This window comes from Malaclemys terrapin, chromosome 5 (assembly GCF_027887155.1).
Source record: "Malaclemys terrapin pileata isolate rMalTer1 chromosome 5, rMalTer1.hap1, whole genome shotgun sequence".
Taxonomy (NCBI): domain Eukaryota; kingdom Metazoa; phylum Chordata; order Testudines; family Emydidae; genus Malaclemys; species Malaclemys terrapin.
The window spans coordinates 27,618,570-27,645,197 of NC_071509.1; the positions used below are offsets into that span (position 1 = coordinate 27,618,570).

General features: G+C 39.5%; 1 protein-coding gene across 3 annotated transcripts in view; it reads right to left on the bottom strand.

Annotated features, from left to right (window-relative positions):
- Positions 1-26,628, bottom strand: part of SLC2A9 (solute carrier family 2 member 9) — a 163,828-nt gene that overhangs the window by 53,410 nt on the left and 83,790 nt on the right. For all 3 annotated transcript variants that reach the window (XM_054029518.1, XM_054029516.1, XM_054029517.1), the window contains exons 9-10: positions 25,049-25,150; positions 20,572-20,647 (exon numbers count right to left, since the gene is read on the bottom strand). In XM_054029518.1, coding sequence (XP_053885493.1) covers positions 20,572-20,647; positions 25,049-25,150 — 178 coding nt within the window. The remainder of the gene's footprint in view (positions 1-20,571; positions 20,648-25,048; positions 25,151-26,628) is intronic.

Here is a 26,628-nt window from a genome sequence, read left to right on the forward strand (position 1 = left end):
TATTTTAACAATAACAATCATAATAAATAATAATCATCAATTATATTGTCTTATATTTATAATAGCCTCTTTCATCCTAAAGGATCCAAAAGGGTTTACAAACTCTGGGCCAAACTCTAACTGAAGTTGGGATCATAGGATCTGGGTTTTCTGTGTATATTTAAAATAGGCAAGACACTGAGGCTTTCTTGTTAATGACTGCCTGAAGTCATTACAATTTTGTGGACTCTAGGGGTTCAGATGTGCACCGTGTACTCTGGGGAGTAAGTAATGCGGATGGCCCAGAATGGCACATGATTTGAGTAGAGCAGCAGAGATGCTGGTGCTGTGCCCAATGGCCAGGCTGAACACTGCCACTGGAGGGAGGAGGGAATGAACAGAGAGCTTGAGGCCTTCCCCCCATTCACGACGATGTCCCATCCAGAAAATGGATATCAGCAGCTAAGGCCCCAACAGAGGATTTAAGGGTTCCTTTTGATGGAGGGATGAGGGTTCACAGTGTCTCTAGGCAATGGTGCAGGAGAAGGGGAAATGGCAGGTCTTCAGAACAGAGGATCCTACCTCGTGATGTGAAGAAACAGATTGACAGAGCCAGAAGAGTACCCAGAAGTCACCTACTACAAGACAGGCCCAACAAAGAAAGTAACAGAATGCCACTAGCGGTCACCTACAGCCCTCAACTAAAACCTCTCTAGCGCATCATCAAGGATCTACAACCTATCCTGAAGGACGATCCCTCACTCTCACAGACCTTGGGAGACAGGCCAGTCCTCGCTTACAGACAGCCCCCCAACTTGAAGCAAATACTCACCTGCAGCTACACCACACAACAAAAACACCAAACCAGGAACCAAACCCTGCAACAAACCCCAGTGCCAACTCTGTCCAAATATCTATTCAAGGGACACCATCAGAGGACCTAACCACACAGCCACACCATCAGGGGCTCATTCACCTGCACATCTACTGATGTGATATATGCCATCATGTGCCAGCAAAGCCCCTCTGCAATGTACATTGGCCAAACCGGACAGTCTCTACGCAAAAGAATAAATGGACACAAATCTGATATCAGGAATTATAACACTCAAAAACCAGTAGGAGAACACTTCAACCTCCCTGGTCACTCAATAACAGACCTAAAAGTGGCAATTCTTCAACAAACAAAACTTCAAAACCAGACTCCAACGTGAAACTGCAGAACTGGAATTAATTTGCAATCTGGACACCATCAAATTAGGCCTGAATAAAGACTGAGGAGTGGTTGGGTCATAACAAAACCTAATTTCCCCCATACTAATTTCCCCCCTACTGTTACTCACACCTTCTTGTCAACTGTTTGAAATGGGCCACTCTCATTACCACTACAAAAGTGAAAACGACAAGGAGTCCTTGTGGCACCTTATAGAGTAACAAATTTATTTGGGCATAAGCTTTCGTGGGCTAAAACGCATTTCATCAGATGCATAGAGTGGAAAATACAGTAGGAAGATTTATATAGCAGTACATGAAAAGATGGGAGTTGCCTTACCCCGTAGTGGGTCGAGACAAATCAATTAAAGTGGGCTATTATCAACAGGATGAAAATTCACTTTTGTAGTGGTAATAAGGGTGGCTCATTTCAAACAGTTAACAAGAAGGTGTGAGTAATATTAGGGGCAAATTAGCATGGGAAAATTAGGTTTTTTTAGTTCTTGTAGTGACTCATCCACTCTCTGTCTTTATTCAGGTCTAATTTGATGGTGTCCAGTTTGCAAATTAATTCCAGTTCGGCAGTTTCTCGTTTGAGTCTGTTTTTGAAGTTTTTTTGTTGATTTTTCCTCGCTTGGTATCCTACTGTTATTTGAATTGTCTCGTTAGACTGACCTCCGACTTGGTAAGGAAACTCCTATCTTTTCATGTGCTGTGTATTTATACCTGTTATTGTACTTTCCACTCCATTCATCTGATGAAGTGGGTTCTAGCCCATGAAAGCTTATGCCCAAATAAATGTGTTAGTCTCTAAGGTGCCACAAGGATTCCTTGTTGTTTTTACACATTTTGTATGTTCTGAAAAGGTTTGGATGGCATCTACATTCTGGATGTTCATACAAACTGAATCTTTTACTAGATCCCTGAGGAAATTTTGCTGGATGCACGTTCTATTGGAACATAACCGATCCTGATACTATCCTCAGTGAGTGAATATCAGTAGTATGGCCTAAACACTCTATAGACATACATAGGTGACAGGGGGTTGGGGTGGAGGCTGAGGTGATGTGGAAGGTCAATACAGCTTGCAGATCAGTGTGTTGGCTCAGTGTGACCATACTTTTCTAAGAAGGCTGCATAGACTTTGATTGCTTCAGTGTCTGAGAGGGTAGCTGGTGAGCCATTGTAGCTCTGTTTGCTTTAGGACATCCAGTCATTCCAAAAATGAAGTGGTCAGCAGGAGCTGGATGAGAATCCTCTAGATCTTAGGAGGGCTATTGATTGCTGGGTCAAACACTCTGTCAATCAATCCCGTACCCATGTACTCATATTTCTGGATAAGTGCTGGGCCTTCCCACCTGACTGATTCTACCCAGTGTATTTTTTGCCACACAACTCCAACTGGTGCTTATTTATTTTGTGTTATAGGAAATAAGTTCTCAAGAAATTACATTCTTGTCCTTAGGGACATTTAACAATGCATCTTAAAACTCATTAAATTTTAACCCTTAAGTCCTAGTGCAGCCTAGAGAGATCATGCTTGTTTAAGTTAAAAAGAAATGTGCTGAAAAGTAAGTAAAGAATAGGTTTTTGGGCCAAAAATTTGGCTTGATAACAATAAGGCTTAGTAAAATATGAGTGAAGTGAGATAATTTAGGAGATAACCTTGGGTTATATGGTAAATATATTTTTGTTTTTAATTGGCTTTAGCAAGTTTTGTAGGGGAATTTTTGGATGTTTTGGGATACGGGTAATCGCAGAATTTGCATTGACACAAATGATAATTAGACTGATGTTTTATGTTAATAGTCAATAAAGAAGATAGTTGGGTTTGGGGTACAGAACATTAAATATGGCAGCGGAAATATAGATATGGTAACAGTCAGGCTTAATTAATTAACAGGGCACTATAATTGATTATAAAAAGGCTACAAAAACAACAAAGAGTCTGGTGGCACCTTAAAGACTAACAGATTTATTTGGGCATAAGCTTTCGTGAGTAAAAACCTCACTTCTTCGGATGCATCCGAAGAAGTGAGGTTTTTACTCACGAAAGCTTATGCCCAAATAAATCTGTTAGTCTTTAAGGTGCCACCAGACTCTTTGTTGTTTTTGTAGATACAGACTAACACGGCTACCCCCTGATATATAAAAAGGCTAGTAATTTTAGATTAGTATACATCATTCATTAGAGAAAGGATTATATACACGTTCTTCTCATCCAAGGACTGATCACCCCTGGATGCACCATTTTGAAATGTGAGTATAAATGCAGTGTACGGTTATATTGTAACGTCTGTTTGCTTTACCTAATTATTTTATTTTAAATGAAGTCTTTAATTCAATTACTTGTTGTGTCATTCACTATCCTCCACTAAATTAAATGATCTGTAACTGCCCCAGAGGCTCAAACCTTAAAGAGTTCACTTTGGTCCTATTAATTGGGAACAAATAAATCAAGGTTACACTAGTCAACTGTCTTAAACAAACAGAGGAAGACTGGCCTTTCATACGTGTGTGTATGCACATGCGCGAGAAAGAGAATTATAGCCTGCTAATGTTATTAGTACAGTAATAATGTTGTGTGGCAACTATAAATACATTGCTTTATTCATAGTCTACAAAAGAAAACGTTTGTTCACCAGATACATATACCAGTGTTGTAGGCTGTGATTTGCAAAGCCACCAATCTAATTTGAACACCCAATTCCCAATAGCTGTAATGGGAGTAGGGTGTCCAAACCCCACAGGCAACTTCTGAAAATCTTCACCATAATTTTTTAGGGATATGCAAAATTCTAAAACAACAAATGGCTACATTTTTTTCTAACTTAGCAGTAGATTTCTAATGTCTTGGAGCTGAGAGTCATTAACAAGCAATTAACCCATCATTCAGGAAAACATATAGTTCAAGGCTAATGTTCTTTTCAAGTATTGCAGTAATCACAATTTGAAAGCTACAATTTTAATTGGAAATGAAGATCATTTTCCACAATCCATTGTTAAAAGGGGGAAAGTTCATAAAATTTCCTGCTGTGGAGGTCCCCAAGTGTCATCTCCAGTAATTCTCCATATCTGACAGATACAGATGATTATAACCTTTCAGTTATTGTAGACCCTCATCTTTCTTTTGAAACCTTTACCAATTGCAAAGGACCAAAACTGCATCCCTGGTGGAACTCTATGAAAGTCAACAGACTTACACTGTAGGCTCAATGTAGATAACTTCTAAGCGCATATTCAAGCCAAATTAAAAGTGTATTAATTCTGAGATGTCAGTAATAATGTCTTATTTAATACTCCGAGGGGTCATAGTTTTTCTGAGTACCTTCCACACACTGACATAAAATGTATCAAAATCCAAACCAACCCTGGTATTGTTTCTGCACCGTCCAAACCACTATGGTGTGTCGCTTAGGGCAGCGGTTCTCAACCAGGGGTACATGTACCCCTGAGGGTACGTAGAGGTCTTCCAGGGGGTACATCAACTCATCTAGAATAGATATTTGGCTATTTTACAACAGGCTACATCAAAAGCACTAGCAAAGTCAGTACAAACTAAAATTTCATACAGACAATAACTTGTTTATAGTGCTCTATATACTATACACTGAAATGTAAGTATAATATTTATATTTCCAATTGATTTATAATTATATGGTAAAAATGAGAAAGTAAGCAATATTTCTGTAATAGTGTGCTGTGATTCTTGTATTTTTATGTTTGATGTTGTAAGCAAGTAGTTGTTAAGTGAGGTGAAACTGGGGGTACCTGAGGGTAGGTCTTCACTACGGGGTGGTGGTGGGGGGTCGATTTAAGATACATAAATTCAGCTACGCGGAGCCGACTTACCCCGCTGTGAGGACGGCGGCAAAATCGACCTCCGCAGCTCCCCGTCGACGACGCTTACTCCCAGCTCCGCTGGTGGAGTAAGAGCGTCGATTCGGGGATCAATTGTCGTGTCCCGACGAGACGCGATAATTTGATCCCCAAGAGATCGATTTCTACCCGCCGATTCAGGCGGGTAATGTAGACCTAGCCTGAGACAAATCAGACTCCTGAAAAGGGTATAGTAGTCTGGAAAAGTTGAGAGCCACTGCCCTACGGAGACCTAACAAGTGAGAATCTGTGAACTTTGCTGGTTCAGATTAAATGGAACCTGGACTCAAACCTCGCCTGGTATTTGTTATGGAAAACCAAAACTGGCCACTCCCTCAGCTCATCTCTGTGGGTGTTCCTGCTGCAAAAATTTACATTATTTGTAATTCCCATTGTGAAGCAAACTGACATAATTAGATTGTAAGCGCTTATAAAATCTTCAAACCAGGGACCCTATCTAACATTTGTAACATATCTCAGACACCATTAGCCCTGTACAAAAGTAATGGGGCTCTGGAGCCTTAAGAAAACCCTCCACCCCTCACAATTTTATGGTTTGGTTCATTCGCATTTGAATAGCAATTCTCTGACTTCAATTATTGTGGGAGTTCTCTCTGAATTGGACTGGAACACACTGTAAAACGTTTGGAATATTTTCTGTGTAACTGCTTGTGTGCCCGCACATCTTTAGATCCAATGCTGAACCTACAAAGAGGCACTGCAATTACAAAAAGCCCATTTATTTATTTAATATAAAGGAATATTAAAGGTTACTTCCTCCACAGAGGTCTTAATCTGTCCTCCTATATCATATAAGACTGCCTATTGCCTGGGAGGATTTCATTAGCTTCTAACTGAAAGGATTAAAGTCCCTGTTTGAAAATACACAGGAGCTTTAAAATGAACGGCTTTTTAATTAAACACACAAAAAGTAACATAGGATTTGTTTAGATGGTACAAATTTCTGTTGAAAAGGGAGGCTTATGAATTCAAGCCTGGATCTAACACGTGTTCAGGGTGCACTCAAAAGAATGCATTGAGATGAGACTCAATACATGCATCCCTGTAATGGGAGAAACTACAATAATACCACACAATGCTGCTTGTAATTTACATTTCAGAAGGTAATCCCGATATTGCATTTTATGTCAGTCCTTTGTCTCTGGCTACACATGAACAGATACATGTAAATGTGAATTGTGTAACTCTTTGCTTTTGTCATGGCTTCAGCAGCATTTTTTTACTGCACTTTCAGGTCGAACAAGCCTCCTGACTTTCAAAGTGACCTGTTTCTCACAACCAGCTCCACTGTCAATACAGCTTTGTGTTGACATTCAGAATAAGAGTCCAGACTGATTTAAAATCTAAATACCGACCTCAGGCTGCAGCAACAATTTCCTCTGAATTTCCTCCTGTCTACAACATGCCACCAATTTAACACATGCCAAATGTTCAACTACCATAATTTACCATATATACCTTGCGTCTAAATTCAATCTTGAATCACTTTCCATAAAGTTCCAGTAATCTTGGAACTAAATCGTTACAAAACCATAAGACAAGTCACAAGCTACAAGAGAGAGACAAAAGATAAGTGAAATCTCCTTCTGAGACAGTTTAGTTTGCTAGTATGTCTTAGCCCTGTGTATTAATGCAGTCAGCAGTAAAAGTAACCATTGGGAAACATTAATCTTGGTATTATAGGATTATTTTTTAAATTAAACTGTTGGGGGTTTTTAAAAAATTGTTTTCTTTTTCTGTGATCACATTATTAGGGTACATTTTATCTTTCCTACCGCCGGAACATCTGCTAAATTAGTACTTCTAGGGCTGATGACCCTTACTCATGTTGAGTAATACCTTATCCCAAAGTAGTCTCATTGAGCCAGATTCTGATACCCCTATTCACACTGAATGATGCTTTATGCTATATGAAGACCATGGCATTATTTCTGGAGGAAGGGGCTACTCAACTGGAGGAAGGCTCACAGAATCTGGGCCACTTGCAACAAGAGTCACTACTTGTGGAGTAGGGTGCTACATAACATGAATATAAGGGTGGCAGAGTCAGGACCCTGAAACTACTGTATCAGGACTGCTTAGTGACTCTGCCACCCTTATTAACACTGAATAATCTTTACAAGCAGTCCCACTGATTTCAATGAGGCACTAGTCAAAGTCAGTAATGATGGTAGAATCTAGTCCTTAAATGAATGAATATAATGACCAGAAAGGCATCTCTCTACAAAGATGATCGCTTTCCAGGAAGTGTTCAGGTTTCTTTAGAAGATCATTGTTAGAAGATCACTGTTATAGGTAGGGCCCTACCAAATTCATGACCATGAAAACATATCATGGACTGTGAAATCTGGTCTCCCCCGTGAAATCTGGTCTTTTGTGTGTTTTCACCCTATGCTATGCAGATTTCACAAGGGAGACCAGCGTTTTCTCAAATTACTCAAATTCTTAAGTTCCTGACCCAAAAGGGAGTTGCAGGGGGGTTACAAGGTTATTTTAGGGGGGGTCGCAGTACTGCCACCTTTACTTCTGCAGTTTGCGCTGCCTTCAGAGCTGGTGTCAAGTAACAGAGCGGTAGCCGTGTTAGTCTGAATCTGTAAAAAGCAACAGAGGGTCCTGTGGCACCTTTAAGACTAACAGATGTATTGGAGCATAAGCTTTCGTGGGTGAATGCCCACTTCATCAGACGCTGGGTGGATGGAAATCAGTGGCTGTTGGCTGGAAGCCCAGGTCTGAAGGCAGAGCCACCACCAGCAACAACGCAGAAGTCAGGGTGGAAATAACATACCATGCCATCCTTATTTCTCTGCTACTGCCGGTGGCATCTCTGTCTTCAGAGCTGGGCTCCTGGCCAGGCACCGCCGCTCTCCAGCTTCCCAGCTCTGAAGGCACAGCCGCTGCCAGCAGCAGTGCAGAAGTAAGGGTAGCAGTACTGCAACCCCCCCCTACAATAACCTTGCAAACCGCCCCACAACTCCTTTTTGGGTCAGGACCCCTACAATTACACCACCCTGAAATTTCAGATTTAAATAGCTGAAATCATGACATTTAGAATTTTTAAAATCCTATGACCGTGAAATTGACCAAAATGGACCTTGAATTTCGTAGGGCCCTAGTTACAGGGTTGCCAGGGAGAAGGGGTATATAGAGGGGTCTATTTTGGTCATGTTTTTCTATGAGGAAAAAGGGAAGAAAGCCCACTATTATAACTGGCTTAGTCTTTTCTTATTTTGGGGAGAAGCATCCGAAGAAAGGAAGAAGAAAATAACATTTCAAAACTGGAATTGCTGCATGTCCTCAGCTATTTTGGGCCCTAACACTGGGTCTTCTCAACTCAGATTTTCCACATGGCATTACAAAGAGATAGGGAGTTAGATTCACAAGGTTACAAGAAAGGCATGAAAATAGCATCCAAGTAAATATAGTTAATTCTCCACAAATAACTGAAGTTAAAGAGATGGATCAGAAAGACAAGTTAAATGTCCATGTAGAAGCTTATCCTGGGACACAAAAGTATCCTTCTTGTTTTCTCTCTCAGTTAGTCAATATTTTAACACCTATCTTATTCTAAGCATACAGTCACCCCGAACACTTAATATACCTCAGCTTCTTAGACTGGTAGCAGACTTTTCAATTGTCTGTAATTAAGCACATGTCAGACTCCTATACATGATTAAAACTATCAAAGGCAAAGTGAGAACTGAAAAAAATATCAATCCCATACTTGAGCTGGATCCTTTCAGAGCAAAGATGGTTGGGATAAACTTCAAGAAACAGACACAGAACCAACACTTCAGATCTCTGAAGGTTCACCAAACATTACTCCCTGGTCCTCATTCAGACGCAGACAGATTTCTTCTCTACTGTAGCAAACAGTTTTTTGATACCATTCCACAAAACAAGTAATACTAATGTGTGTCTCTGTTTTTGTTTATCAAAAGGTTCATACTTAGTTTATATGCCATTTCAGTGGTCAAAGGACAGACAGCAAGATTGTATCTACCTGTAGTGGTTTTAGGTCAATGCTAGTTGTTTAAGGTGAAAAAATAAGTCTGGTTTTTTTCAGTTTGCTAAAGCTGCAAGATGCTGTTCTAAAAGATATTTCCCAAATTTCATAATTGGGGGAGGGAGGGAATCATACTAGCAGGCTGTATTGGCTATAAGCAGTGGACAAATAGCAACATAATCACATACAAAATGCTAAACTATTCAGAATACTTAACAAAACTCGATAAAGGAACATTACAATTTAATACAATCTTGGCTTTTGATTGGATTAAAACATTTATGTGCAAAGTCAGTAAATATCTGGCCTGATATTTAAACTGGGCATCCATTTTTTTATGGACATTTTTGTACTTGTAATTCATTTATACAGATTTCTGGCAATTGATTGCAAGCGTTGAATTGCCGGTGCAGTTCCTTGTGGACACTCTCCATAACATCCAGTCTGAAAGCCTTACTGCCTATTGTTTACCTCCGTATGTGCTGATAATGCTGAGGTTTGAAATTATGTTAACTAATAGGTGATAGGTAAGGTCCCATGGGAATCAAGACTGAGGGGAAAAACAACTGAGGAGAGTTGGCAGTTTTTCAAAGGGACACTATTAAGGGCCCAAAAGCAAGCTATTCCGCTGGTTAGGAAAGATAGAAAATGTGGCAAAAGACCACCTTGGCTTAACCACGAGATCTTGCATGATCTAAAAAATAAAAAGGAGTCATATAAAAAATGGAAACTAGGACAGATTACAAAGGATGAATATAGGCAAACAACACAGGAATGCAGGGGCAAGATTAGAAAGGCAAAGGCACAAAATGAGCTCAAACTAGCTACAGGAATAAAGGGAAACAAGAAGACTTTTTATCAATACATTAGAAGCAAGAGGAAGACCAAAGATAGGGTAGGCCCACTGCTTAGTGAAGAGGGAGAAACAGTATCAGGAAACCTGGAAATGGCAGAGATGCTTAATGACTTTTTTGTTTTGGTCTTCACCGAGAAGTCTGAAGGAATGCCTAACATAGTGAATGCTAATGGAAAGGGGGTAGGTTTAGCAGATAAAATAAAAAAAGAACAAGTTAAAAATCACTTAGAAAAGTTAGATGTCTGCAAGTCACCAGGGCCTGATGAAATGCATCCTAGAATACTCAAAGAGCTAATAGAGGAGGTATCTGAGCCTCTAGCTATTATCTTTGGAAAATCATGGGAGACGGGAGAGATTCCAGAAGACTGGAAGAGGGCAAATATAGTGCCCATCTATAAAAAGGGAAATAAAAACAACCCAGGAAACTACAGACCAGTTAGTTTAACTTCTGTGCCAGGGAAGATAATGGAGCAAGTAATTAAGGAAATCATCTGCAAACACTTGGAAGGTGGTAAGGTGATAGGGAACAGCCAGCATGGATTTGTGAAGAACAAATCATGTCAAACCAATTTGATAGCTTTCTTTGATAGGATAACGAGCCTTGTAGATAAGGGAGAAGCTGTGGATGTGGTATACCTAGACTTTAGTAAGGCATTTGATACGGTCTCGCATGATATTCTTACCGATAAACTAGGCAAATACAATTTAGATGGGGCTACTATAAGGTGGGTGCATAACTGGCTGGATAACCGTACTCAGAGAGTTGTTATTAATGGTTCCCAATCCTGCTGGAAAGGCGTAACGAGTGGGGTACCGCAGGGGTCTGTTTTGGGACCGGCTCTGTTCAATATCTTCATCAACGACTTAGATATTGGCATAGAAAGTACGCTTATTAAGTTTGCGGACGATACCAAACTGGGAGGGATTGCAACTGTTTTGGAGGACAGGGTCATAATTCAAAATGATCTGGACAAATTGGAGAAATGGTCTGAGTTAAACAGGATGAAGTTTAACAAAGACAAATGCAAAGTGCTCCACTTAGGAAGGAACAATCAGTTTCACACATACAGAATGGGAAGAGACTGTCTAGGAAGGAGTACGGCAGAAAGGGATCTAGGGGTTATAGTGGACCACAAGCTAAATATGAGTAAACAGTGTGATGCTGTTGCAAAAAAAGCAAACATGATCCTGGGATGTATTAACAGGTGTGTTGTGAGCAAGACACGAGAAGTCATTCTTCCGCTCTACTCTGCTCTGGTTAGGCCTCAGCTGGAGTATTGTGTCCAGTTCTGGGCACCGCATTTTAAAAAAGATGTGGAGAAATTGGAGAGGGTCCAGAGAAGAGCAACAAGAATGATTAAAGGTCTTGAGAACATGACCTATGAAGGAAGGCTGAAAGAATTGGGTTTGTTTAGTTTGGAAAAGAGAAGACTGAGAGGGGACATGATAGCAGTTTTCAGGTATCTAAAAGGGTGTCATAAGGAGGAGGGAGAAAACTTGTTCACCTTAGCCTCTAAGGATAGAACCAGAAGCAATGGGTTTAAACTGCAGCAAGGGAGGTCTAGGTTGGACATTAGGAAAAAGTTCCTAACTGTCAGGGTGGTTAAACACTGGAATAAATTGCCTAGGGAGGTTGTGGAATCTCCATCTCTGGAGATATTTAAGAGTAGGTTAGATAAATGTCTATCAGGGATGGTTTAGACAGTATTTGGTCCTGCCATGCGGGCAGGGGACTGGACTCGATGACCTCTCGAGGTCCCTTCCAGTCCTAGAATCTATGAATCTATAATTACATTTAATATTCAAATAAGTACCTAGAGCCAGCATGAGAGCTGGCTACAGGCTGACAATTCTGTTTCATAGGAACTTTTGAAATTTGTTTTCCTTCTGCAATAACTTTCCAATGTTTTTGTGAAAGTGGAATTTGTGTCACAATATCCATTTTCAGATCGAAATCAGAGTTTTTGTATTCAGGAAGTTTCTCTCTCTCTCTTCCTCACATCTTCCTGGCAAAAATTAGTCATAACTAACACATCTTTGTGAAACATTCTGACTTCAACGTAACAACATAATCTGATGAAATTTTACTTAGATGGAAATGTTCCAACCAGCTCTACTCAGCACTAACTGAGTTTCCATTGAACTCATGAATACATATAATATCTTTGCTTTTTGATCAATTAATCTGAGGTCAATTTTTATTCTTTAGTATTCTAGCCTGTAGAATGTTAGCATATTGAAAAAAATTATTCAAGAAAACAAAGTACAGATCCGCCCCTATGCTGAAGTTGCTTTGGACTGCTCTGCTGGCATAAAGTTGAAAGACATTTGCAATAAAAGTCAATGTATTTTCTTCCACGCCTGATGCTCAGAGGCTTTATAGAGTTTTTTTTTTAAATGTTCTCTTGACACTTTTTCTTTGATTTGTGTGATCCTATAAGCCCCCCATGCCAAATGGCAAAGGGTTCACTGTCATGTAACAGCATCTCTTATCAGGCCTGACAATCTCACTACACCTAATACATTGCTGTCAAAGTATTTATCTATAAAGAATGTTGTATGAGGTATCAAATAAAATCTAGTCATCCTAAGAATTGTGAGTTGTATGTACAGGTGTCATACAAGAAGTTTGTACATATATACTAAAAATGTTTAAACTACGTAGCCAAGCAGAGTTGATAAACAAGTTTTTCTTAAACAAAGAAATGTTGATTTACCCATCTGCCTAGATCTCTGATGAGACAGTCTGCATGTAACTGCAGCTGGGTGTGTCCCTACCTGTGTGAATGCTGGTGGAAGTGTAAGATTCATAGATTCACAGATTCTAGGACTGGAATGGACCTCGAGAGGTCATCGAGTCCAGTCCCCTGCCCTCATGGCAGGACCAAATACTGTCTAGACCATCCCTGATAGACATTTATCTAACCTGCTCTTAAATATCTCCAGAGATGGAGATTCCACAACCTCCTTAGGCAATTTATTCCAGTGTTTAACCACCCTGACAGTTAGGAACTTTTTCCTAAATGTCCAACCTAAACCTCCCTTGCTGCAGTTTAAGCCCCTTGCTTCTTGTTCTACCCTTAGAGACTAAGGTGAACAAGTTTTCTCCCTCCTCCTTATGACTCTCTTTTAGATACCTGAAAACTGCTGTAAGACCGGAAGCGTGTCTGCAGCTTGTCTCAGCAGCACAGTGTGAGATGGAGCTCAGGCTGGTGGGACAGAAGCCGGTCTCAGTGGTACCCCAGTTCCAAGAGGCACCCCGGGGGATCCCATCACAAATACATTTTAGATTTTTGTTTATCTTTTTATTGTGAACAGAGGGATATCAACAATCACCTACTCCTCAATATACCTGCAGTTAACATCACTGTTTCAATACTTAGAATTTCTTCCTGGAACACAGCTGCAAACTTGCATGCAGAAAACGGGGGGAAAAAACTGACTGAAAGTGACAGCTGATCCTAATTGGCGAGGAGCAGATGGGACTCTACCATATGCTTTTCTGAAAGTGACAGACAGCACACTACCTATACAACTATCAAGAAATCATCAGATGTTCTAATAGGATAGAAAATACTATTAAATGGGAAGCCACACTGGCACTTTGAGACCATTAAAATGTTAATTCCTACATATCGTGGGCTGGATCCTCAGCTGGAGTAAACTGGCATAGCTTCGCTGAAGTCAATGAAGCTATGCTGGATTTATCCCAGGCAAAGAGCTGTATCTCTAGACCCACTGGAAGCCACATATTACTCTTGCTGAAGTCAACAGAAAAGCTCCAATTAACTACAAAGATAGTTAGATCAGATCTCAAAGCTTTAATAATGTCACACTATATCAATCCCAGTTTGGCAAATATAGGTGATACTCATCCTTCCACACCAGGCTAAGAACAGTCACGTATTTTATTAAGTTGTAGTTCAATAATATTATTCATTTTCCTGGGGAAAAACAGTCTCACAGATTTATGAAAAAACAGAAAAGATTAAAAATAATTTTCAGATCTGTCTAGATAAATTACATTATATAGGGCTTTACTGTAACACAGCTAGTAAGTGTGAAATTGTACTTTTTCTACTTAACGATCATCATAGAACTACAACTGTCCTCCTCACCATGATCATACCAGACATTCATTAACATTAATATGTCTCTTGTGTTGGTCACACTATAATGTAATAATAATTTCACCCTGGCATAGAAGGTTCACACAAGGCCCTCCGCTCCACTTAAATTCTTGACCAGTCTGAAGTCTAGCAGATGGTAATACACAGGCCCTCAATTCTGAATTGAGTTTTTGGCTCTAGGTGTCTCAAAATGGACACCTAAAGACAGAAGAACCCAAATTTCGTGGATGCCATGAAAATCTAGACCATAATGCTGAAGAAATAAAGCAGATTAAAATATTTCGTGCACATTTTGCACAAGAAATGTTAGATTTATTAATATTTTGCACTATGTAGCCCTATATAGTTTCTTTCTAAAAGTTATTTTAAAAGTTCTCTTATTAAGCAGCAAAACTTTGAGCCTAGTCAGCTACTCTATTTAAAAATATAAAATTAAGATGAAGTAGGCGGCATACAGATTGATTTTTAGTGATCACAATCATCTTCCTATTTGCATAATCAATCAATTCCATGCACCGTTTCCCTTCAGCCGGGTTGCATAGGTAACTGAAACAAGAATTTGATCCACACTGTATTAGTCAATAACATACCAGAGTAGTGAATTTAAATTCATATACAGTTACTACTATACTTTATTAGTTTTACCCACAAAGATTCAAAAGTATAGATTCCCCTTACAAGTCTAAGTTAAGAAGACACAACTACAAACTACTGGATTTTGATGTTGAAGTAGCCATTTGACCAGTGGCTAGTAACTGTTTAGGGGCCTGATCCTTTAATTCTTTACTCACATGAGTAGTTCCACTGGAGCCAATGGGCATACCCATATAGATGTATTAATTTAATTTAGTATTAATGTAATAATAAATAATAGATTTATTATTTATTTGTGTGAGTAAGAGTTGCACGATTGGACTCTAGAATCTTTATGAACTTTTTGGAATTTCATGGGTAAATTTCTGCTTGCCTAACTCCCAGGAAAAGTCCCACTGAACTCATTTGGCCCCCCAGTCAGAACATTCTAAGGAAACACTTGAGTTATGCATTATTGCTCAAGATCCTGCAAAACTGACTATATCTAGGTCTTAGCTTAATTATACTAATGTACTGTATGGCTTGTTCCTCTGTCTTCATAGATCAATTAACTAATACGTGACCCATAGTTAATGAACTTTTCCTGTCTGTAAGCCCCATCTCAACTCATTTAATAAAGTCCCTTTAGATGGACTAAAATTTAATCTAACCCAATTTATTGATTTTTTTTGTTCCACTGTAAAGTAATTAGATGTCTTATCTGTTCATGTAAAATGAACTAAAGCAATTTGGCATGAATAACCAATAACTGAAAAGGAAAAGCTGTCTCTCGCACTGGGGCAGGGACAAAGAGGGTGTAGGAGGCCACTGTTGAATATTACCTATGCAGGAACAGAATAATGGGATACTTCAACACCTACCACAGTGAGGCCCTGGTCCATGACTAGGGGTCCGAGGCGCTATGGTAATACATATATATGATAATAATAATATTAACAACTAAGAGAATAACAACGATATGAAGGTTTCAGAGTAGCAGCCATGTTAGTCTGTATCCGCAAAAAGAACAGGAGTACTTGTGACACCTTAGAGACTAAGAAATTTATTAGAGCATAATAAATATATGAAGTGTCATCCAAACAAAAGGTATTGAAAATATAGTAGTCTGAAATTATATTTGTGCTGGAATTACTATGTAACACTTTCATCCTCTTATTAATTTTACTGGAGGGAATTACTCTTTCATTTTACTATTCATTTAAACACCTGCTGAGGCCTTATGGAAAACTTTGAACAACTTTCTATTAAGAAGAAATTCTGTATCCATCTCTTATTGTTTTCTTCATCTCCATTTTTTAAACAGACACATGCATAAAGGCAGATCCTCTGTTTCCATGGAGTTCATCTGCTCCTCCTGCTTATTCTCTATCTGAATCCACAGTTCTCTCTTTATGATATCATCAAGTCTACAGACACTAAAAAGGATCTCATATAAAAGGGACACTACTGCAATATGAAAACCCAAGAAATTTGGGACTAGACTGTTCAAGGCAAACAACACTGATTCCCTTCCAAATATGCATTATGGGGCAAATCTTGACCTGGCTGGTACTGCAAGGTGAACATAGCCACTTTCAGATGAGTCCATGCTTCAGAAATGCTGCCAGTTGGCACAGGAGTCCATTGGATGGGCCAGAGTAGATATGCAGTGCGGTCCCCTTTTCTGGTGCTTTAAGCATCCTCCACTCCTACCTAGTGCCTGCTGTGACCATTAGTATATGTGCTAACAATCTAGGATTGGACAACCATCCCTAGCCACCAGACCACATATGTGGATCTTCTCTGTACCTCAGCCCCTCTATTTTAATACGTAAACACTGTTGCTTACATGTGGAGAAGGAGCACTCTCTTTATAAGCCTTCCCTCCTTGTGTGGTAGCACAGAGAGGACAGGAAGTTACCTCATCAGTGGTTCTTTCATTATGCTGTTGGATCAAATAATTCAGGGCAATGTGAACATACGATTCAGCAAATATATTGTAGTATAACAGTGTCCTGCTGTTTAATCGCTCTAAGCTTTAAAAGAAGAGTAGAAACTTCCTGTTTCCATGGTTAGATTACAAAAAACATGGCTGGCTCAATTTTTAAATAAAAATGCAAAGTGAAAATTCTTCAGGACCTGACTGTGCTACCCTCACTGCCACAGAGTAGTCCCTTGCTCAGTGAGTAGTCCAGTTGATTTCAATGAGACTACTCACAGAGTTAGGTACCACTCAGTATATGGGTTGTACAATCAGGATATCTGTGTCCGTTTTTTTCCTGTTTAGGCATGCAGGTATAGATTCAGTGTCAGCCCCCACAAAATCATGTACAACCATCACTGAAGTTAATGGGAGTCTCACACACTTAAACCAGGGATGACTTTGGTAAACAGCAAGCAGTAGAGCTGGATTTGAACTATTAAGGGCTAAATTTTGACTTGGACTACACAGCTATGAAGGATAGTAAAGGGAGTTGGAACCTCCATTACACCTTTGCAAAGGATACCCAGACCTTGTAACTGGGCAAGGAGATAAAAGAATGGACTGCTACATGCTTGTTTACCACCTTGTAGGCTAAGAGGACGGGGTCAGGGAATGGGTAGAATCTGAGCTCTATTTTCCAATACACTAGCCAGCAGAGATATGCCAGAGCAAGGGTGCCATAACTTACTGCTGGCATAAACTGGCAGCAAATTGCTATTTCCCATCACCCATAGACAAAGGGAAATCAGGAAGGGAATTGGCTATGGCACAATCCCTCCTGCAGCCTGTGCTCAGGCAAACTCAAGCCTAAATTATGAGAACTGAAACCTCATCAATAGGATTGCAACCACATGTTTCTCTCTCAAAGTAGACCTGATAACTGCATTAAAATTTTCAAAAAGTTATGCCTCTGTCTTATGACAGGGACAGATGTGGATGTTCTACTTTTTTAGTTACACTTTTTTTAGGTTAACAATATATGCTAGGTTTTCTTTTATTATGAAATATGGCTAATAATGGAAGCTAATTTCCATTTCTGAAAGAAAAATGGTTCCTGACAGACCAAAGCAATACAAAAATTCTGGGCTTGTCCAGATAGACTAAAGGATAGCTGATCACAGAGGCAGTTTCACTGTGGGTAAATCTGGCCTCATTAAACTCAGCTGAAGTGCTGCCAATGATTTCAACGGGAACATCATATTACCTGGGGCAAGATCCCCCCAGTTCACTCCCTCCAGACTGGGAAATTAAGCTACAAACTTCTGCAATTCACAGGTTTGACTTTAGTTCAATACTTGCTGTCTTGTTCTCTCAGAAGCAAACACAGGGTTAACCAATGACCGGGCACTTCTCATGAAGCAAAGTATTATTCGGTCAAATCAAAACCATTACAGAAAAAATATTTCACGCAAACAACAAATAGCTTATACACATGTCTAGCTTACCAGGTATCACCCAGCCTCCACATGGAGACTCTGGATCAAGTGTGAAAATAACCTCTCTCCTCAGTCAGGGTGGTCACTTTATATGGCTTTCAGTTCTTTATTTGTCTGGCCTCGTGAACCACGTCAAACCAGTATATGTAATTTCCCACCCCGGGATGAAACTTCTTCAGACTTATTACCTGCCTTAGGGATGTGCATTAATTATTCCCTAGTGATTATAGTTCCTGAGGAAACATTTTAGCACCCCTATTGAGTCAGGAATATAATCCCTAGCCCATAAAGACACATATAACATTTATAAAGTTGGAATATTCATAGAATATTGTATCATGTGCTGATAGCATCTATCACAGTCACCATATTTTCCCCAGCAATTAATGTATTTGACTATATCGGAATGGTAGATGGGTTGGTTGTAAAGAAAACACAGTATTATGTTTTCTTCCTTTAAAAACAGAAACAGAAAACACAATAGCAAGAAGAGTGCTGTAATTTTAAAGATTTTCTATAGGAAGCAGTCTGTTATAATGAATAGAAGTTTCAGTCTTGCATACTTATAGATGTATTGCCTCAACACAAGCACAAAATGCATTAGAAAATCCTGACTGGCTGCAATGAAGGGATAAAAGCTAAGTGAACAAAAATAGAATCTATCATAGGGAACAAAGACAAAAAGAGGAAAAAGGAAAAAATGGGGAAGGATTTATTTTAAAAGGTTGAACTGTGATGTACATTTGAAGTTTTGAAAACTGGTGAAATATCTTATAGGGCTGGCCTAAATTACTCTTCAAATTTGTTTCTATGGGGCTTTTTGGAAGGCAAATAAGTAGAGGTTACAAGTGTTCATACTTATTTACAGGAGTAAAACTATTTTTGTGTATTTAAAAGGAGAATTGGCAAGAAGTTTAAAGTCACCACTTGACCTCTGAAGCCTATCTGGTTGAGAACTGGCTCTAATTTCAAAATGCCTTTTTTTAAAACCCAGCAATCTGTTGCTGAGAATTTTGTTTTAAACATGAGGAACCTGGGCAGAATTGAAATTTGCCCTTACAAAAGCACTAGGGGATTTCATGATGATTTGCATCACGGGTTTCAGTGCCAGGGTTGGGTGGGGCTAGAAAGAACAGTCTTCAAGGGACTTCTACTCTCTACTGCTCCCGGGCTCCCACACAGATAGGGAGCAGGGCAGGAACTTTTCAGTTTTTTCAAGTTAGTTTGGTCCCATCCATATATCAGTCAGTGAAGCTCAGAAAGCACGGAAGGGGACTGGCACAGATTAGTGGCATAGTCCTTCCCCTAGAAGCATTAGGAAACTAGTGAGGAACTTGTGAGTCCGAGTCATAGCTTCATGGTCTTTTCCTGAGGTGTCATGGATATCTAACACCTCTCACTCAGAGGGTGGAGAGGGGGGGGTTTCAATATTACAGTTTAGCCCTATTTTATTATAGGATTCACAAAAAACAGTATGCTGCCTTTTCCAGCTGTCTTCCCAGTAGTAGTTAAATAATAAAACACCACCCCCAAAGACAAAAGTGGCCTAAGTAAGTAATGATGATAATGACAACAATGATGCACAAGCAAGGAAACTAAATAGAAGAATCAGGTTAAATTTCATCTTCATTAAAAAGAAAGGAGAAAAAAATGTTGGATAAAACCATGGCAGAAGTGATGGGGACAGAAATGTTTTCAGATTTATAACAGAACATATATGAAGGAAAAGCAGTTCATTTCCAGCCCTCTCCCCCCCCCCCACACACAACTTTTTTGTGAAGAACAGTTTGTTACAGAATCTTTGGAAAAAAAACCACACCTCGTTTTAGCAGCACATATTGTACATGAACTATGCTCTGGTTAAATTCCTCTTTCTGCACCTGCAAACAGATGCTATCAAAATTAGTTACTTGCAAATTCACAGGGCCAGATTCTGTTCTCAGTTAAATTGATGTAATCCTGGAGTAACAATGTTTAAGTCAATGGAGTTGTTCCAAAGTTACACTGATGTAACTGGTAATCTAGGTCATTATGTGTCAGTGTTTCTTAATACTTCTACCGAAACCCCTGCTCCAATGAGTCCCAGAGTTTATTGTAATAAGACTGAAAACTAAGAATATACAGTATATAAAGTTGTATCTATTGCCATGAAGAAGCCTAATAAACAGAACCCACACAGAGAACGAGTGAGATGTCATTATTTGCACACTATCAACATACTAATCCGAAGGCATCAGATTCAAATTCATTAAGTCTATATAGAGTTGACATGCAATGGGGAACCAGAAACATTATCAACAGGAGACTAACCTTTTTGATCATCTTCTTATACAAGGCACACACACACACACACACACACACACACACACACACACACACACACACACAAACCCCTGCCACACACAGCAAAGTCTAATGCAATGTCACTTCAATGTGCATGTTTTAGTGTTTGGTGCATGGAGAAATGCCATACAAAAACACGAAAAAAAATTACTTACCTGGGCCAATGCAAAATGATGCAATTACTGCAAGAATGCAAAATATACTGAGATAGGGGAGCCAGTATGCATGATTCTGGAAAAAACACAACCACAAAAAAATAACCCACACTAGCAATTCTTATGTCAAATGCATAATCAATAATAAGAAATCACATGGAATACAAAATATTCTTTACATTCTTTCCATAGATTAGGGTTTATGCCAAGAGTTAGGGTACGTTTATACTTACTTCCTGGTCCGGATGTAAGCGATCGATCTTCTGGGATCGATTTATCGCATCTTGTCTAGACGCGATAAATCGATCCCGGAAGTGCTTGCCGTCGACGCCGGTACTCCAGCTCAGTGAGAGGAGTACGCGGCATCGACGGGGGAGCCTGCCTGCCGCGTCTGGACCCGCAGTAAGTTCGGACTAAGGTACTTCGAATTCAGCTACGTTAATAACGTAGCTGAATTTGCGTACCTTAGTCCGAAATGGGGGAGTTAGTATGGACCAGGCCTTAGTCTTAGAAATCAGTGTTCTTGAAATATTTATTAGACAATTTGTATTAAAATTAAAATTTGGAATCTATACAGTGAAACGTCAGGAGGTCTGCTGCATTGAAGAAGCCACATATATTGAAAAAACTCAGAACTTCTTATGCTGCAATTCAAGCCAAGCTGTGAAAGAGAGTTTCCTTGTCACAAATTCTGCTTAATCACGTTCCCCAGATGTCTCTGCCATATTAATGAAGGCCAGTATGGCAGCTTTTTTAAATGACAAAGTTAATCTGTGTGAAGGATGGACTAAATACATGGCTCTCAATGGAACAGGGAGTTCTGTTCACCAGAAGCTTGGATTGGGTGACAGGGGATGAATCGCTTGATGATTATCTGTTCTGTTCATTCCCTCTGAAGCACCTGGCATTGGCCTCTGTCAAAAGACAGGATCCTGGGCTAGATAGATCTTTAGTCTTATCCACTATGGCCTTTCATATGTATTAAGCTTAAAACAATATACAGCGGGTGTAGTCAAACAGGTTGGGATATTCAGCCACATCCTGAAATTGTAGACAAACAACCCAATGGATCGGATTCTGTAGTAAAGGAAAGTTTTGTATGGAAAAGGACAGCCACAGGATCAACCCGATAGATCAGTGGCGGGAAACCTGTGGCCTACGGGCCGCACACAGCCCATCAGGGCAAGCCGCTGGCAGGCCGCCAGACCATTTGTTTACATTTGCTTGGCTGCTCGCAGCTCCCAGCGGCCAGGAACAGCGAGCCACGGTCACTGGGAGCTGCAGGCGGCCGTGCAACTGTAAACAAGCGATCTGGCAGACTGCCAGGGGCTTGCCCTGATAGGCTGTAGGTTGCCCACCACTGCCATAGATTGTACATGGTTTTATAAGTCTCCAGGTATGTCTACACTTCGAGCTGGAAGTGTCAATTCCAGCTCAAAGAGACCTATGTGCACTAGCTCTGATCAAGCTAATGTGCTAAAAACAGAATGTAGCCTCAGCAACGTAAGCATTGAGAGGGGCTAGGTGCCCAGGGTACATAACTAGCATCTCGCATGGGTACATGCTCAGGGAAATTAGCCACTCGTGCTGCTGCAGCTACACTTGATTTTTAATGCTTTAGTTTAATCAGATTTAGTATGGGTATGTCTCCTTGAGCTGGCATTTACATCTCCAGCTTACAGTGTAGACACAGCCAGTGTATTCTTCCAAAGTTCCATACTTCTCTTTCTATTACAGATTATGTGGTTTTGTGAGGAGTTCATTTTGTCTACAGAAAACTAAGTGAAGCAACAGCAATACAGGTAAAAAGTAATCAAAAGGAACTGACTAAGATTAAAAAGAAGAGCTTAAAGGAAGGTAACATTTGATTCAATAGGATCTCTAAATTATATGAATTTTCCCTCTAGCTTCAAATACTGAGAGAGAATTCTATTGAATTGCCAGGCCACAGTCCATGATTCATCTATGTAATGCTGAATAATAAAGCCCCTTGATTTCCCCCCACAATCCTGTGGTCTCATCTTATTTCTCAGAAAATTTTGAATAGCAGAATGTTACAGTGAGGTTGCATATTACTAAGTCTTTGTTACTTTTACAAAATACGAAGATATATTTACTTACAGTATCTGAAACATCATCATAACTATACTTGTCGATATAAATGACTGATGTACAGGTTCAAACAAAAAAGTACTATACTGGTTTGTTTCTTTTTAACTTGTTTATTCATTTACTCACTAACTCTCAAAATATGACAATATGTCAAGGCTTTCCTTGGCATTAGTGTGAATTCATAAAGTTATATATTTATCAGAGAGGAACTCAAGTTGGATCCAAACACAGATCTAAACTTCTTAGCCCCTTATACAGAGAGGACACAGGTGCAAATTCAGAACCAGATACAATTTTCCTCTGAGTTCAAGGCTGCATGCATCCTGGGTTCTTGGTTCACACTTATATCTAATACTTAATGCATAACGGACCAGAGATTCAGCTAATGTAAACTGACGTCGCTCCACTAAAATCTAACTTACAGTCAATGGAGTATCATCACTGATTTACAACAGCTGAAGATCTAGTCCAATTAGTTGAAACACATCATATTATGTATTAAAGGATTGGAAAAGCCTACTTTTCAGTCAGCTGATAACAAAACTTGCAGCCTTATATTTTATGTGTCTTATGTTTGTGCTAACAACCTTGGTTTTATGACCTAGTCTGTAAAGTACAGTTTTATTGTTTCATACAGTTGACAATATGGTAAGTGCTATTCAGATAGTTCACAGATTCATAGAGTTTAAAGCCAGAAGGCACCATTAGATCACCTAGTCTGACCTCTTGTACAACACAGGCCCTTAAATTTCACCCATTTACCCTTATACTGAGCCCAATAACTTGTCTTCGGCTAAAGCACATCTTCCAGAAAGGAATCCAGTCTTTATTTGAAGACATCAAGAGATGAAGAATCCACTGCTTCCTGTGGTACTTTATTCCACTGGTTAATCACCCTCACTATTAAAAATTTGTGCTTTATTCCCAATTTGAATTTGTCTGGCTTCAGTTTCCACTAGCTCTTGTTATGGTTTTACTACGTTCACACACTATACATACATTGACTCTGAGTGTATGTCTACACCACACAGTAAGGTATAATTATAGCTCGAGTGAGCATACCTGTGCTAGCCATAAGCTAGCTAGTGCAGGTACGCTAGCGGTGAAGAAACAGGAGCATGGGAAAAGAACCCAAGTATGTACCTGGTCCCTGGTGGGATTTTACTGGGGTAGGTAGCCTGCTCTGAAGCTTGTGTTGCTACATCGTCATTGCTATGATTACCTTCACTAGCTAGATTAAAGCTAGAGCAGGTATACCTACCCACAGTATAATCACACGTTGGTTTCCAATATAGACATACCGTCAGTGGCTCCCTTTGTATCAACTCAAGCAAAGAAATAGGATACTGCAGTCAGATAAATGGTTAGGCTCATTTTAGCCGCTGTTCTAAAGACAGAGAGATCTTGACTATAGCCAGCGGAAGAACAACTTGCTGAAAGATCATCAAAAGCAGACTGTTCCAACCTATCAGAACTTTACTTTTCAGGCCCCAGGAACAAAAGAAAGCTGTATGTGATAATGCACACAAACGGAGGACAAACAAGGCAGACAAACTGATTTCCTTTCAGTGTTACAGTTTGTTTAATAACCTTCTTCCAATCATTTGACATAATCACTTGCGAAGTAAATGCTAACCCTGCATCTCCATGCCAGTTGCTTCCTTCCAACAAATAATGAATCTTCACCTTTTGAGTCAAAATAGCTGAACTGAATTTCAAAGCTACAGTTGCACTGGAATGTTTTCTCCCCCGGGAGTCTTCTGTTTGAATTTAACCTTTTGCTTTTTTAAAAAAATCACCAGTAAACAGAAGGCACATAGAGAATGCAAGCAATTTCAAGAAGATATACACCTCTATCCCGATATAACACGAATTCGGATAGAACGCGGTAAAGCAGCGCTCCAGGGGGGCGGGGCTGCGCACTCCAGTGGATTAAAGCAAGTTCGATATAACGTGATTTCACCTATAATGCAGTAAGATTTTTTGGCTCCCGAGGACAGCGTTATATTGGGGTAGAGGTGTATACTGTTTTACAGCAAAAATATGAAGTGTTGAATGCAGCGTTTCTCAACCATAGGCAAAATTATCCTCTCAAATCTGCTTGCATGAAACTCTCACTTGGTAAGAAATGAATGAGACAATCTTTTAGATCACATTACAACTAACAATCGCACTTTGAAATAATTAAGTTTATGATTAAGCAGAAGATAGAACTTCAAATCTCCATTTCAGAATAGGCCATCATTTAAAGTTCATCAAAAGTTGGAATGGTCCACAGAAGGAATCTGAAGCCAAGAAGTACTATATACCTGACATTTAAAATAGAAAAATGAAAGAGAATAGTTATGTAATGAATATACTGTACCTGTAAAGTCAGGGATACTGTAAGTATTGTAAAGAAGATGACCATCAAACCAAAACCTCCGATAAGCAGAGGTCTACGTCCAAGCCGTTCAACAGCTAAGCCCTGAATAAGAAGAATTAGTATTTTACTTTCCTGAAGAACCAGTAGAGCTTTGTTAATTAACAAAATTCTTACAGTGAAGTGTTAGGTGCTATGTAAAAACCAGAGATAGTAACAATTAATTTCATTTTGTTAATTCTCAGCTACAGTGTGTTCATAATTACAGTCAGATTACATCATTTGACATATTTTGGAAAATGGGTAATTGTAATATTCAGCCTTGCTCATTAAAAATAGAGCAAATAAGTAATATTTAGTTGGGTTAATTTTTTTTCCCTACAGAACCGTAATAAGATTATAGATGGAAGAATGTGAAACTTGTAATTGATTGTCTTAAAGTGCAATGGTGTAGGTTCAATTTCCATTAGTGAAGTGGATATCAAATAAATATGTTTAACTTTTCTTACATAACAGTTACTTTAATTTGTATGATCAGACAAAGGGAATACAAAGCTATGAATCATAAAATCTCATTCAAACGTGGCATAGATACACAGAAACCTGTGCATTCATGCACCTTTTCATTTATTTATGTTGACTACTTTGCAGACAAAGGAACTTAATTAAAAAAATTACATAAAATCAGAGTATGTCTCTAAAGAGGAACATGATAAAAAGAGCTCTAAAAAGTGTTAGTATAAAATAATTTCATTTTCCTAGATTCATACACTTCAAGTAGATGAGTGAGATACATTTTAGACCAGACACGTCAGAACATTTTCTAACATACTATTCCCACCAATAATTACTAATTAAAATCGCTTTATGAAGAAAGGGTAACATTACTTGAAATCTAAAAAGTATGTGTCAAATAACTTCTTCAGATGATTTTAAAAAGGTAGAATCAAATATTTAATTTCCAGGTAAATAGTTACCTTGGACTAAAAGCCTGAGTTCAAGCATCACCCATGCGAAAGGTAAAATGCAGAAATGAAATGAATTCTAGATTACATGGGGCTCCATGGTGGTTTGCAGCCATGGAATTCCAGGAAGAGTTGTGTTATAGGCAGGCACGTGTCTGTAGATGTGGAAGGGGAGGACATCACTTGTGCAGTGGGTACTATCTCCACAAATTTAGATCTGCTAGTTGTTACGGAAGAGGCATGGGGGTTGCAGTCATCTTGCTTCCTATTCCTCCTCACCCTCTTTTGGAGAAGCTAAAGCCAAAACTGGGGATAGCCTGGGGCATTCTTTGGGTATGTCTACATAGCTAAGAAAAGCCCAGAGCTGGTCTGTACCAGTTGACTTGGGCTCACAGGGCTTGGGCTGCAGGGCTGTTTCATTGGTCTGTAGAATTATAGACTCGGGCTCGAGCCCAAGATCTGGGACCCTCCCACCACACAGAGCCCAGACTCCAGTCCAAAAGTCAACGCAGCCATGAAACAGCTCAGCAGCCCAAGCCACACAAGCCAGCAGCGGATTTTTCTTTGATGTGTAGACATATTCTGAGTGGCCCAATATTTCACGGACTGCCAATATGC